The sequence below is a fragment of the Vigna unguiculata genome, chromosome 3, assembly GCF_004118075.2.
Source record: "Vigna unguiculata cultivar IT97K-499-35 chromosome 3, ASM411807v1, whole genome shotgun sequence".
Lineage (NCBI taxonomy): Eukaryota > Viridiplantae > Streptophyta > Magnoliopsida > Fabales > Fabaceae > Vigna > Vigna unguiculata.
Genome location: NC_040281.1, coordinates 17,883,414 through 17,898,102, shown reverse-complemented (window position 1 = coordinate 17,898,102; position 14,689 = coordinate 17,883,414). Strand labels below are relative to the sequence as shown.

Genomic DNA, 14,689 nt, shown 5'->3' with positions numbered 1-14,689 from the left:
TTTGTAGTGTAAATTGGTTTCTAAAATTTAGTTACCAAAGGAAATTGGTCACTAAACATTAACTATCAAGGTTTTTTCTACTAAAGTGATTGATTTTTAAATTAGTCTCTAATTACTTAGTGACCAATTTAGCGATCAATTATAATTTTTTATTCATAATAGTGACTCTCTTAATAACCAATAATTGTTTATTTTGAAAATTAATATCTAAATTGGTCACTATAGTGACTAATAACTCTTAGTTACTAGAATTGATTATTAATGAGACATTCTCTTGTAGTGGAGCTATAATTTTTAGTAGTCAAAATAACACTTATAATCAATGCATTTAAAGTTTTTTAGTGAAAATGACACTTGTAATCAATGCATTTAAAGAATATTAGATTTCGTAATAAGAAGATAAACATTGAATACCTAATGTTAACGGTATATTTTCTTATATTTCTTTCTTCTTCTCTTAGAGTAAAAAAAGAATTATCTTGATGTATGCTTTTTCATTAAATATATTCTTCTGGAAAGTTAGTCATGCACAGAAAATAATTAAATAATAATCCACACTTCGTTTGTGGTTATAATTCTGTTTCATGTCAAACTTTGTTTCATTTAGAGAAACATGAGAAAAGGCTTTGAAGCTTCACCTCAATTAGAAGTCAAAACAAAACACTCTAAGTCCGGTTCCACATTCAATTAATTACAGAAAACACTATAATTATTGCATGCAATTATCAAATGACCCAAAAAGGTCAACTTCCTATTTTAAAACCTTATTATTAAGTAGCTTTGTGTCCTTATCTAACTAGCTAATTATATATAACAAGAAAAAGACTCCAACAAGTGGGGTTTGTAATAGGTTATTTAAAACCGAACCAATTAAAAAAAAATCTAAACGTTAAATTTAAATTGTAGATATGTTATGACTTTTATAGCTTCAGCCTTTTCTTCTATATATTAGTTGAATATAGGTTGTTAAATAGATATGCCTATATGCTTACTGTAATGTTGGATCATTCTTGATGGATTTCTGCTTGATTTGAGTTTATTTTCACTGTTTAAGAATTTAACCCTTTGTAGAGAGATTAAATCTAATGAGGGTTTTGAATTTTTTCTTCTTGTTTGGTACCTCAATATAATCAACGAGTTTGATAACTAATCAAGGATTTGGAAGAATAGTATTTTTTTTTTTTTTAACAATTTCTATAGAATGATTAAAAAAATAGAAGGCACGAATGATAATTAAGATGAAAAACATGAAAGATTAATAAGTCGGGCAGCCATATAAATTAATAATTCAAATATAAGAATTAAGTTTCTAAGAAGAACTTAAAGAAAAATTATTTCACAAAGTATAAGTTTTATCAAATTATGTGTTAAACTATTTACAAATAAGTCAACAAAAACCTATTTATTCTATGGACCTAAGACTATTGAGCACATCTACTAATTAGGTTCATACATTTAGCACTTAATTAGTCTAATAATAAATAATGTCCAAATAACATTTTTAATTACAAAGACCTAATAAAAATATATTATTTATATTCTAGTTTCAAGCATTCTACTTGTTTCTTTAACATAATCTACATAATTTTTTTCGGGATTTGACATGAATTTAGTTTTTTATGACCTACAAACATAAGCGTTGAAAAAATTAAAATTTAAAGTAATCTAAACGCAGCTCAATATATATTGAGATTTGATTCTCGTAAAAGAAGTATTTTATTCGTAATATGCTTGCAGATCGATCTTCTTTTGAAATCAAATATAGACCTATATAAAATATTAAACATCACCAAATTTAAATGGCTATTAACAAGTTTTGCAACTCCGCAATCCAATGCAAATAATTATAAATAAATATAATTTGCCAATAGACTAATTACCTAAGATGTTTACGGTTAACTAGGTAAAAGTCCAACATGATGTAGAAAAACCTAAATTTAACTTAACATAAAAAAGTGCATTTCTACGTCAAACTTGTTCTTATCGGGATCTCGCAAGTTGACCTTTGAAGAATCCTTATGCTCTTGAGTGTTTGAACACTAGGGAAGATTCATCTGCAAAAAAGTTTCTGACGCTCAAATTACTAAGAGAGTTTGGATCTTTAGAGTAAAAGAGAATGTATGAGAGAGAGTGTGTATTCCTTAGCGAATACTAGATGTGTTTATATAGGACCTTTTGACCTTGGATCCATGTGGTAAAACAGATAATGTAATATCAAGCAATATCAGTAAAATAATGACTTACCTCAAATAAGCAATAACAATAATAATAATAATGTGACATTGTACCCGATATACCAAATATCCTGTAAATGTTTGGTATTAAGGAATATCAAGACGTAATCAAACAATCGAGATTTGTCATAATTATTGTTAATATGTGAATATTTGTCCAAATAGACGTATCTTAGAATATTTTGTAGTCTTTCTGGTGATGAGGCTAATTTAGCCTTATTGGGTCACATTACTTAACATCATCTATTAGGCTGGGTAGGTACATAAGCCCTTTAGTCTCGAGAGTTTGATTGGCATGCAAGGTGTGCTTGTTACGCCGTTGATTGAACTCTTGGTCAAGTTGTGGCTGACTTTTACGATGTTGCAAGTGGATGGGTCATTTGGCCGGATTATATGTGGTCGTTTTTTACCTTACAAGTGGATTGGCGGTAAGACTCAAGAAAAATAATTATATTTTCAAGGTGGTAATTGGACTTGAGGAGTATTATTTAAATTAATAAATAAATAACTATATTAAAGTGAAGTGTAACATAGTTGGTTAGAGCCTTAGCTAAGGGTTAGTGGTCATGGGTCTAATTCCTTACGTGTGCATTTGGAGTGTTTATATTTTAAATGTTGTTTTTACAATTAATTTGGAAGTGATTACATTATATTTTATAATTATTTGTATGTTATTTTGCATGTTTTATTGTGTGGATATTATTGTAATGTTTGTTGTGCATATGGTTGACAAGAAAAATTGGATAATTGATATGGTTTGGAGTGTTGGCTTGGAACTTATAGGTGGTGAGTTTGAACCTTGGCTAGAGCAAAAGGCATAAATTTTGGTTTTTTTTTTCTTTGGTATTTTTGTGGTGCTCTTAGGAAGGTGAAAAGTTGGAGTTGTCTTAGGGGGAAGGGTAAAAGGTTAGTCTAAATAATTTTTTTAAGGGATCCACTCACTTATTTTTTTAACATTGGTTTAAGGGAAAACAAAAGCATTATTTTTCCAAGTTAAAATTTTGGTCAGTGGGGAGAGGGAGGCAATGTGAGTTTAGTGAGAAAGAAAGAGCAAAAGTTTTGGATAGGGCAAGAAGAGCAAAGACAAAGTAGTCTTGTTGCAGGAATTCCAAGTAAGCAGTGCTAAATCTTTTTCTTGTTATTACTTGATTGTGTGCAAAACAATGGTTGTAAATTGATTTATGGGATGGTGAAGCGTGTTTTATTGATGGCTTTAATATGATGTCTAAGCTCTTACAGAGGAATCAATGTTGAAATGTACAATTGGGGTTAAGTTGTTATATAAGGGGAGCTTACTCTTCTAATTATTATTATGTGTTTATGTATGGAGATTGTGTGCTTTTGCGATATGGAAATGTAAAGGGGAGCTATCTTTTTACTCATAATGATTAAAGGTGGGATTGTAAGATGTGTTTTGATGTTCACAATATTATTTTGGGATATCTACTTTTGTTCTATAAATGAATGTATGGAAGAATGAGGACATGATGTTGGTGGCGTGTTTTGCTTGGGTTAGGGGTACTTTGCATTGTATTTTATTGTTGTTCCATGATAAATTTTAAGGACTGACAATGCAAGAGAAATTTAAAATTTTATGGTTCGATGAATTATTTTGTATTCATTGGAAAATTATGAAATTCTTTTATTATTCAAATTGTAAGAATAAATATGGAACATTTTCATTAAATGAATATGTTATAACCATCTAACATTAAGCTTTTATCGATCTCTTCTAACTTTTATATTAAACGTATTAAACAAAATATTTAATTACATTTAACATGTTAAAATAGAGAAAAAAACATTTTTTTCATTCATAAGGCTATAGAAATATTTAAAACTTTTTTTTTAAATACGCTTAACATATGGATACATATAATGACGAATCATTATGATGGTCGAGGAGAGTGGTCTTGGCTCTCCTAAATTGATATACTTAATATATATATATATATATATATATATATATATATATATATTAAAATATTTGTTAAAATTTTAATATATTTTATATATTTGGTATTGTAACTAATTTTATATATTTATACAAATATTTCGACACCTTCAAACCATTGGAGAGATTGCTTATTTGGATCTTAGACTTATGGATTTTGTGTGACTATTGTAATTTGATCTAATTAAAGTCACAATGCACTTCATTTTATGGTTGCAATTTCAATTCTAAATGAATGAAATGATATTCTTGATTGTTGGAGTTCTTGAAAAGCATCTCTGAATGCAGGTTTCAGGATTCGATGGAGGTTCTGAAATGTGCTTGGAAACAAATGTTTCATGCCAAAATTTGCACGCAATTGCGTGGCCCATGCAATGCTAACACCAATGATTAAGTTTCAATAGTTTGCGTTGGCTTAACCCACACAACACTCACTCAAATGCGTTAAATTCGCTATTTAAATATTTTATTATTTGAATCTTTTGTGGGCTTGGCCATGCATACACAATTAGTATTATTTTTTATGCCTTTTTGTTGGCTTAGCCCAAGCAAACCTCATGAGTCTTTCATGGGCTTGGCCCATTCATAGAAAATTATTATTATAATTTTTTCCTTTTTCGTTGGTTAAGATGATGATAAGTAAGCCGCAAATGTTTGTCTCCTTTTAGCAAACACAAACAAGCTTTGCATTTGTGTAATTGGCGTGGACCACCTTACCGTTGCTGGACCAACGCTATCTTCCTCTTATCATGGGTTTTGACCTTGTGTCGTCCATTATTTTATATTAAAGACTTTTGTTTAAAGTAAGTTTTTCCACTTACTTTGGATATGAGTTTGTATTGCTTGAATTTTCCTTTTACATTCAAGCATAATTCATTTATGTAAAATGACTCTCGTTCTCATATTTTCAACAAAGTATTTCTCTTCAAACTTTCTCTTGTGTTTTATAAAACACTCACCTAGTATATTTTCCACCATTACCTTCTCTCCGTCATTTCACCCTTGGCGAGTTTTGCTTCTCTTAACCCTTTATTTCATCATCTTGAAAAAGAAACACACAATTATCCAAAATTATCACCAATGGAAATCTTATTGTACAATTTTCTGATCAATACCTCCCAAATTTCTAAATTTTCTTGACTTCTCGAGTTTCTCAATTTCTTGAGGTTCTTGACTTTTCGAGGTTCTCTAGATTCTCAAGGTTCATTAATCTCAGTGCCTTTCAAAATTGCTACTTTCAAGTTGGCTTTTGTAATCTTCATGCCTACCTTGAGAGGAGTGATAAGGATATCTTTGATATCTTAGATATCTTATTTTAGTTTGGTGTTATGATTTTATTTTCTGTTAGGTTTTCTACTATGATTTTCTTAGGCTTTTTATTGTGACTTTTTGTTATGATTTTGTGTTACTTGAATTTTCCCTCTATATTCAAGCATAATTCACTTCCGTAAAATAACTATCATTCTTATACTTTCAATAAAGTATTTCTTTTTAAACTTTGTCTTACTTGTTTTATCAAACACTTACATATTTCTTCTAATAATACTATATTAAAAAGAGAATTTTATAAGTCTAATTTAATTTTACAAAATTGGTTCAATAAGACATAACTTATATGTGAAATTTTCGATACGAATACACTTTCTCACATTCAGGATGTGGTATATAAGGGGTGAGGATATTGAGAGTTAAAATATTAACCAATAAAAGATTAATATTAATATACTCTTAAAAGTAATTATTTTAAAAACTTGTTACTGTATAAAAATGTAAAAGGAGAAAAGATTGAGTTCTCTTTATATTTTTTGACACTCGTACTCATCTAACATATACCTAAGATCTCGTAGAACATTATCTCTTTAATTATCTTAACAACAAAAGTGGGAAACAGGACGTTAAACAAATATTATGGAACAGATTTTAGTGAATTGCATAGTGTGAAATATGAAGCCAAACCAGATGAACAATGATATTGGACTTATTTTCTTGTTTGATAATGAAGTGGGTTTGAAGTTGTTCACCAAGGTCGGTGAAGCTGTTTGGAGGTGTTCCATTTGTGTAGAACATGGCCGAAGACATCATAGAATACAATGTGAATTTCAGTTTGAGTGATCTGAAGAGACATGAATCCTTGACCATCGTAGTACAACTTCATTTCTTCTGCCTTCCACCACTTCACAACTCCTCTCCATGCCTTAGACCCTCCACCGCTAGTCAAAAATTGTATTCCACTGAAATTCATCTATATATATTCAATATATATACTTCAAATTAATCTTAACTACACACAGTGTGAATACAAATTAACAAACCTGTCAATGCTGCTTATGTGCTGTAGGCAGTGATCGTGTCCGTTTATGTAAAGATCAACGTTGTTAGCCTGAAAAGCAGTAGACACATAATACTTCGTTGAAGCTAGAATTACCATCGGACAAGTTTTTTTTAATGAAAATTTGACCATCAAATATTTGTCGAAAAATTTTATCAAGGATTAAGAAAATTTTTAGTTGATATCATATATATATATATATATATATATATATATATATATATATATATATATATATATATATATATATATATATATATAGATGTCAATTTGATCCATGGCACTCCAAACTTACTTTTAAATAAGTCTCCTTTTATAAAAGGTCACCAAATAAGTGAATAAAACTAAATATTCTAACCTCATAAGTCCCATCTTAAAGTGGTTAGGATCAAAGACAAAGTGGATTTGACTTCGTTAGAAGATTTCATTTAACTTATAAATACAATACCTTCAACCTAGATCAAAGGTCGAGTCAAGTCATTATGGTCGAAGGTCGATATGAATCGATTCTGACCGAAGAATGGAATGAGTCAATCACGACAGAACATCGAGACAAATCAGTCGAAGTCAAAGGTTAAGACGAGTCAATCTAAACGAAGTTCAAGCTAAGTCGACATAAGTCAAAGGTCGAGCCAAATTAACAAAATTGAACGTCTAATTTAGTTGTTTGAGTTTAAAGTTACTTTAAGTCCTCTTGAAGTAAAAGTAGATAAACTCAATCCAAAGACTTCAGCAAAATAAGGTCGCATCAAAGATAGAATTGAGTCAACCTAATTCCAATGTAACTTCTTCTATTTAGACCAACTCACATAAGTTTAGCCATGAGTCTTTTGTTACGTTATTTTTATGAACTTTTTATGCCTCGTCCCATGTGTGATAGACAAGCTTGGAAGACAGCAACAAATTGAGAACTCTAGATATATCCGCTATTAATTATTGAGGAGCATATATCCGTTATGAATAGTATCGTGATTATTATATTTAAAATATAAAAATAGGAAATTTACCTGAAGAATTGGGAGAAGCTGCTCTACGAGTTCATCTGTGTCACCATGTTGGCCGGCACTTCTAATTGTGTGGTGACCCACCACAATTTTCCACTTTGCATTTGATTCTTGTAAAGCCAAATCCACCTCCTATTTAAGTTCAGTATACACTCGTTAACCAATTAACATGGAAAATCTAATAGTACAATTTATATATTATTATTTTTTTCTTATCAATTAATTAATAATATAAAAAATATTGGGTTTTGTATTTATTTTCCCAAGATTCGTTTTGATTGAGTGGGTTTAAAACCTTGAGGAGGTTGGAAATATATTTTTTGCGAGGCAATATGCCTCTCCAATCATAAACATGGTCCCCAGGTTCTGTGAAGTACTTGTCCACAAACGGAGTCGTATCTACGAAGAAAAACTCTGCAACTTCTGAAACAACCAATGCCACAAACCACCTCAATATTTTACGCATGAATAATTAAACCATTTGAAATTAAGTGAAAGAAGTTTCATAACACCTGCATTAACAATAAAAGATCTCAGGCAAATCCATCTCTTGTCATGATTTGTGAGGACAGGACTCAGCTGTGCCTCAACATCCCCTCTATAGTCATGGTTGCCCAAAACTACAATGAGATTTAATCTAAAATCTTAATACAATAAATTTATTATTCTTATTTATATCTTCTTTATTTTTATTCAATATGAGGTAATCTTATTTTGAAGTCTTACCACTGTACCATTGGTTGTTCAAGCTAGAAGAAGTGTAGATTTTGGTGAATGAGTCGTCAAAGGCTGGATCGTCTATGCCTGTCAAGCCACTGTCATAAAAATTGTCTCCAGTGGAAATCACAAAATCGATGTTCAATTGCTGTCCAATAGCCCCCATCTATAAATAAAATAAAATAAAAAAAACTAAAATTCATCTTACTTTCCACCGTAAATAATTGAACTGAGCAAGAAGAATAAAACATGAGAAAAATCACCATTATTTGCAGTTTTGCAGATAGATAATTGATTTGAATTATTCGTCCAAACAATTCTTAAAATCATCGCTCTCATATCGGTCAAATTAGTAAAAAAAAACACCAAAGTTTAAGAAAAATTGGTGCCAAAATAATTATTTATGCATGAATTTAATAGGTATGGTGTATAAATTTACAAAATCAATCATTCAGAAACTATTCTATGTAAGATAACAATTATTAGAATTAAAAAAATGTCATATTATATATATATATATATATATATATATATATATATATATATATATATATATATATATATTGCACGTATTCCTTAATTTTACCTATCATATTCTTTTATTTGTTTCTACTTATTTCTCTTTTTTTATCATATTATACATTCTATAAACGTATGACTTTTATTTCCTTTTACGATATATATATATATATATATATATATATATATATATATATATATATATATATATATATATATATATATATATATATATATATATATATATATATATATATATATATATATATATATATATATATATATATGCGCCCTATTATTCATCCTTATTATTTTTAAATTTTTATTCAAAATATTTGAAGTTAATACTAGCATAAACACAGACACTATCGCGTTTGTCTATATGCGTTTTTTAAATATGTGTAATATTACATTATTAGATGATGATATTATAATATTATTAAGTTAATATATAAAAAATAAGTGAAATATATCAGAAAAAATGAGAGAATAATCATTGATAAATAAAGAAAAAGAAAGAAGCAAAGATAAATGATTTTATAAAATATTTGTAAAAATAACAGTCAATTTTTAAAAATTTAATAAATAATTATATTTTAAAGGATAAAATTGGTATTTTGAAATGTGGACACAAAAGAGAAAATTCTTTTTATATATTATTATAGATAAGAGTCATATATAGAGGGAAATGAATTGTTGTCATTTCATTACATATTTCGTTTTATTTATAAGAAAATTAATGTAATTTAATTTAAAATAATTTAAATCGTTTTTTTTGTCTTAATATGTTATTTCATAAATTATTATGAATTTATTTATAACATAATCTACTCAATAATAGTTTTTCTTATTCGATTAACCATTTTCTAAATGTTATCTATTGATTACATTTATTAGATCTATACTTACTTTGAAAATACATAATGCATATGTATTTACTTTTTTTAGGATAATAAAAAGTAATAAAATTTTTATTTTGTTATTACTATAATTATGAAATTAAATATAAATAATTTTTATAATTTTATTGTAAATAATTTTTATTTATTTTATAGTAATTTTATAATTAAAAAATGATAAATTTACAAATTTCAAATTGAAAAAAAGAACAGTTAAATTTAAAACAATGGTCAAATTAATAGAATCGTTATTTTAATTTAAAAAATTATTTAAAGGATAAATTTGGAAAATAAATATGGACAACAAAAGAGAATTTACATATAGATATATAAAGGGGATTTGTTTCTTTCATGTGAACTATTTGTCAAATTTTACTCTCTCAGTAACTGTGACTTTAAACTAAAATAATGATATTTCTATTTTACTCTTTAAATAATTGTTAATTTAAATTTAATTATTTTATAAATTAAAATAGTTATTTTACTATTTTATCTTTTAATAACTACTTTTCTAAATTTAAATAATATTTATATTAAAAAACTACTTTAATAAGAAATATACAAATTATTTATTTTTATAATTATTTTTAATAAAAAATATTTTATACTTTAAACACATATGTGTGAAGCACAAGTACTTCCACTAGTTTGTTAATGGGTTTTGAATCTTAAACTATCAAATGATTATGCTTCCAACATAAGTGGATATGCCTTGATATTAAGGAAAGAAATTTAGTCATAATGAAAAGCAGAAACTATTAATGCATTTATGCAATGAAATAATTGATTCTTATTGCATTTAAAGTCTTTCCTAAACCAATAGAATGTGTTAAATGAGTTGAGTAAGTTCTTTAGGCAAGTTTGATCTATAAACACATTATGATTTTCTAAAAACTAGAACAAACATTTCCTTTAAGTTTTTTTTTTTTACTCCATGAAACATCCTCCAATTCGTTTAGCATATGAAGCACGAGTGGGAGGACCAACAATACATTCAGATATAGATGTATCTATTTCAAAGGTCTATTAACCATGTTATCCAATTTTAATAAGAATTGTTTAACGAGGTTATAAAGTTAGTATAATTAATTTGAGGACCTTTGTTTTTGGGCTTAAGTTTATTCGTAAATTCAAGCAAAAAAGGTCACAAACAAAGCAATTTTGTTATACATTATTATTTTTTTCATATTATTCATTTTGTTTAATGAATGACTATGTACCTACAATATGAACTTAACTTTATTGTTTTTTTACCATAATATGGACGAAATAATATTTTATGCCTGAATCTCAAATGATTTTTCAACTTGGTTAAAATCATACGTGATTGTAATGATTATTATTCTATACTTTAATTATGCCTTTTTTTTTCAACAAAGTGTTAACTAATGGTATATATGCAATGTTGGTACTCGATCCTGTTAAATATGATTGATGATGACATGCTCTTAAGAAACTTAGAATGTGACCCTAATAGAAATGTTTGTAAATTACTTAACTATGTTTTTAAAGGATAAAATATTTTGTATCAAACTCGAAATGAATGAATGAGTACAACAAAATAATCATTTTTTTTTTAAAAGGGACAATATGATACATGAACTTGATTATTACAGAATCTGAGTAGATATAGATGTTGTAGAGCATGGATGCTGGCCAAACAAAAACCTGGTTCTATTCAAATTTTAGTGGTTTGGTTCTAACAAATAATTTTAAAGACATAAAATAATTAATTACTAAAATCATTTTATAAACTAAAAATTATTAGCATGTAAAATAATTTTTATTATAAATAAAAAATACTAGTTTAGATATTAATTTTTTTATAGCGAAAAGTAACCGATTCACAAATTAATTATAAATTTTTTATCATAATACAGACTATTTTGAATATTAATAATCTTTAATTTATAAATTCTTATATTATTGTAGTGAGTAATTATCTTTTATTTTTATAATAAATTATTATTTAAAGATTTTCTTAAATAATATTATTTACCAACAGATTTATAGGCATAGGTTATTTTTACATTATAACAATTACTGACCGGGTGATTTTGTAGTTGACAACTACCAATGAATCTTATATTTTTCGTCATTAATGGATAATCATTTTTTCAACTAGTTTAGCCTGTTAATATTTAGTAGAAAAAGTATAATTGCCAACGAAAATTTACCATTATCTATAAATTTTAACTGTTAGTAACATTGTTTTTTTCTTATAGTATAAGCAATACATTGTTTTTTTCGCTTATAGTGTCTTATATCCTACTTCAAACTAGGTATTTTGTCCAAACAAGAGTTACTGATTATATAGTCAAACAAGAGTCAAATAATTTTATAACGAATCTTTGTGTCATATAATATCTAACAAATAACTATATATATATATATATATATATATATATATATATATATATATATATATATATATATATATATATATATATATATATATATATATATATATATATATATATATATATATGATTCTCACGCATTTTTGTGGTAGGACGAAAAGATTTTATTATAATATTTTTAATGACATTATTTGAGTCATATTTTTAATCACAAAAACTTTATAGTAACTCTTTTTATAACTTCATATTTCATTATAACTTTTTTCTTACGAATTTTTTAGTATTTCACAAATATATTTCTTTAGTAATAAAGTTAAGAATATCAAGGATTTCTACTAAATGTAATGTTTAAATATAAGAATCAGGATATATATTCACTGTACGAAACATAGCCATTTAGCCTATTACCATCTAATAAATCAATCCACTTTAAACAGACTAATAAAATAATATAAACATAGATGTTTCCGTCCAAATAAGAACTAAACTTCTTGGGAACTAATAAAATATTATTCACGAGATAATACACACCTAGATGTTTCTGTCCAAATAACAACTAAACTTGGCGTGCATCGGGTTGCATAAAAAAACTATAATACGGTTTAAAATTATATATTCTCAATCAAATTTATATATATATATATATATATATATATATATATATATATATATATATATATATATATATATATATATAAATGTTAGTTGTTAGTATCATATTATTTCAAGAATTAAATTCATAACTTTTTTCACTTTTCTTTTAACATGCTAGTGAGAGAAGTTAGATTCACGATCTTTCCTTAATTTTACCACAAAGTCAAATTTAAAATTTTTTATGACATTTTAAATTTTTAAAAATTTTAAAAATATTAAATTAATACAAGAAATAAAATATAATGTATGTGATTACAAGCTGTATACCAGATAGAGGTTTTTTAATTCACTGTAATTAGTTGGCAAGGTTGCATACACCTTCAAGCAACATGATTGGACTTGTGTAAACTCCATTTTAGAAGATGAAGAAAGTTGTAATAAATGTTGTGATCGCTGATAAAGTATCACAACAACTTTTAAAAAAGAAAAATAAATAAAATAAATTGATATTTTTTGTATAGTTTTTAATAGTTTTAAATTTTAAATTTGCTTATTTTCTTCTAAAAGTTATTATTAACAAAAAAAGATGCTTTAGAGGAAAATGAGTATAGTGTTTCTGATTTTGAGCATTAAGGTTGCGACTCAATGATATGCATTGTTTGGGGAGAAAAGGCGTTTAAATTACCTGAAACGCGACTTTGGATTGGTTGTAAGCTCCTTTTCTTCCCCAGTCTCCAATGACCAATAAGCTGAGCGACCCATCTGGTTTAGGTGCTTCTTCAAAACGCTGAAGCAGTGCCGAGGAAACAACCAAACACAGCGCTATGCTATCAATGAACACAAGCAGACCCATGGTTAGGTCAGAGAATATACGAAGGACAAAACATTCATCTCAACATTTTATATATAATATCTTCATTACGTACCTCATTTTAATGTAATATTTAAAATTAGTTACATAAAACAGAAGTAAAGATTATCGATATATTTTTTATATATATTATAAGAGGAAGTGACAGAAAGCTACCTGGATAGTATATTTTCAATTAAATCTAATTAATAGATAAATTTGTGTGAAGGCAATGTATGACATTGTACCATGTGCATGGGTCATGTATGGTCCATCATAATTTTGAAAAGACTCTGTTGGTCCATTATATAATCACAATTATTGTAGACATCAACATGAAGCATCATTACATGGAATCAATTCACTAGACGCAAATATTATTGATGTCTGTTAAACAGCAAAATCTTTCCTAATTTTTGGTTAATATCTATATTTTTTAATAAAAAAATAATGATATTTTGACTCAAGCGTTTGTGGATTAAAAATGAATAAAAATAATAAATCAAAATATTATTATTTAATAAAAAAAATATGTCTGCACCGTTTAACAGTGAATTCATTGATTGGAATGTTCCATTAACGTAAATGATTGTATTGATATTGGTGGATAATGTTTATGCATGATATGGTGAATGCATTATATTCTCGTAAACCAAAAGAAGCAGCTCTGGTTTTTATCATTATTGACAACACGATTCTATCTTTGGCTAATTATTTTTGACGATAATTGGATCATAATGAATAAAAGGAAATAATTTTGAGATATAGTTGGGAACTATATAACGTATGATGAACAATGGATAAGGAATAAATGGACTGAAATTCTCCAAATATTCTATTATAGTTATAAAATAACTGATTATAAAAGAAGAAAGATATAATATTATACTCAAATATCTCTGTATGCATAAAATATAAGGAAAACAATAATTCTAAAAATAACTCATAAGAGAAGTTAAAGAGACAATATATTTCTTTAGAAAATTATTTAAGAAGTTAGCCAACACCCATAATCCAATATTTCTTTCAGGTCACATTTCATACTAAAAAAATGATAGAAATAGGAGAACCACTTGTTTAAAGAAAACTTAATGATAGCACTTGAAAAGAAAAAGGAGAATAAATGATAGAAGCAAGAAAAGAGGAAATAAGAAAGAATCACGTTATTTTTCTCATGCCTTAGATGATAAGGTAATCTTTTCTCTCGATTTTAAGTTTATTTTTGCCAA

General features: G+C 26.7%; 1 protein-coding gene across 2 annotated transcripts; it reads right to left on the bottom strand.

Moving 5' to 3' along the window:
- Nucleotides 1–1,819: 1,819 nt before the first annotated feature.
- On the bottom strand, nucleotides 1,820–13,504 carry LOC114176515 (purple acid phosphatase 8-like). 2 transcript variants are annotated; one of them, XM_028061578.1, is made up of 7 exons: nucleotides 13,296–13,503; nucleotides 8,248–8,404; nucleotides 8,034–8,141; nucleotides 7,817–7,944; nucleotides 7,525–7,653; nucleotides 6,501–6,568; nucleotides 6,030–6,419 (listed from the first exon to the last, which is right to left on the bottom strand). In XM_028061578.1, exons 1-7 carry the CDS (start codon nucleotides 13,461–13,463, stop codon nucleotides 6,206–6,208), a joined length of 972 nt encoding a protein of 323 aa, XP_027917379.1. In that variant the 5' UTR covers nucleotides 13,464–13,503; the 3' UTR covers nucleotides 6,030–6,205. The 2 variants fall into 2 exon arrangements, with proteins under 2 accessions (XP_027917380.1, XP_027917379.1); XM_028061579.1 differs by lacking the exons at nucleotides 6,030–6,419; nucleotides 6,501–6,568 and adding an exon at nucleotides 1,820–2,054 and having other exon boundaries at nucleotides 13,296–13,504.
- Nucleotides 13,505–14,689: the final 1,185 nt, after the last annotated feature.

What these genes read in the sequence shown, in the direction of transcription:
- LOC114176515 (XM_028061578.1), bottom strand. Translation starts at nt 13,463, where the DNA reads ATGGGTCTGCTTGTGTTCATTGATAGCATAGCGCTGTGTTTGGTTGTT. An exon ending in GAACAACCAATGGTACAGTG is followed by an intron (nt 8,142 to 8,247) that starts GTAAGACTTCAA and finishes ATCTCATTGTAG; the next exon opens with TTTTGGGCAACCATGACTAT. An exon ending in CACATAAGCAGCATTGACAG is followed by an intron (nt 6,420 to 6,500) that starts GTTTGTTAATTT and finishes GATGAATTTCAG; the next exon opens with TGGAATACAATTTTTGACTA.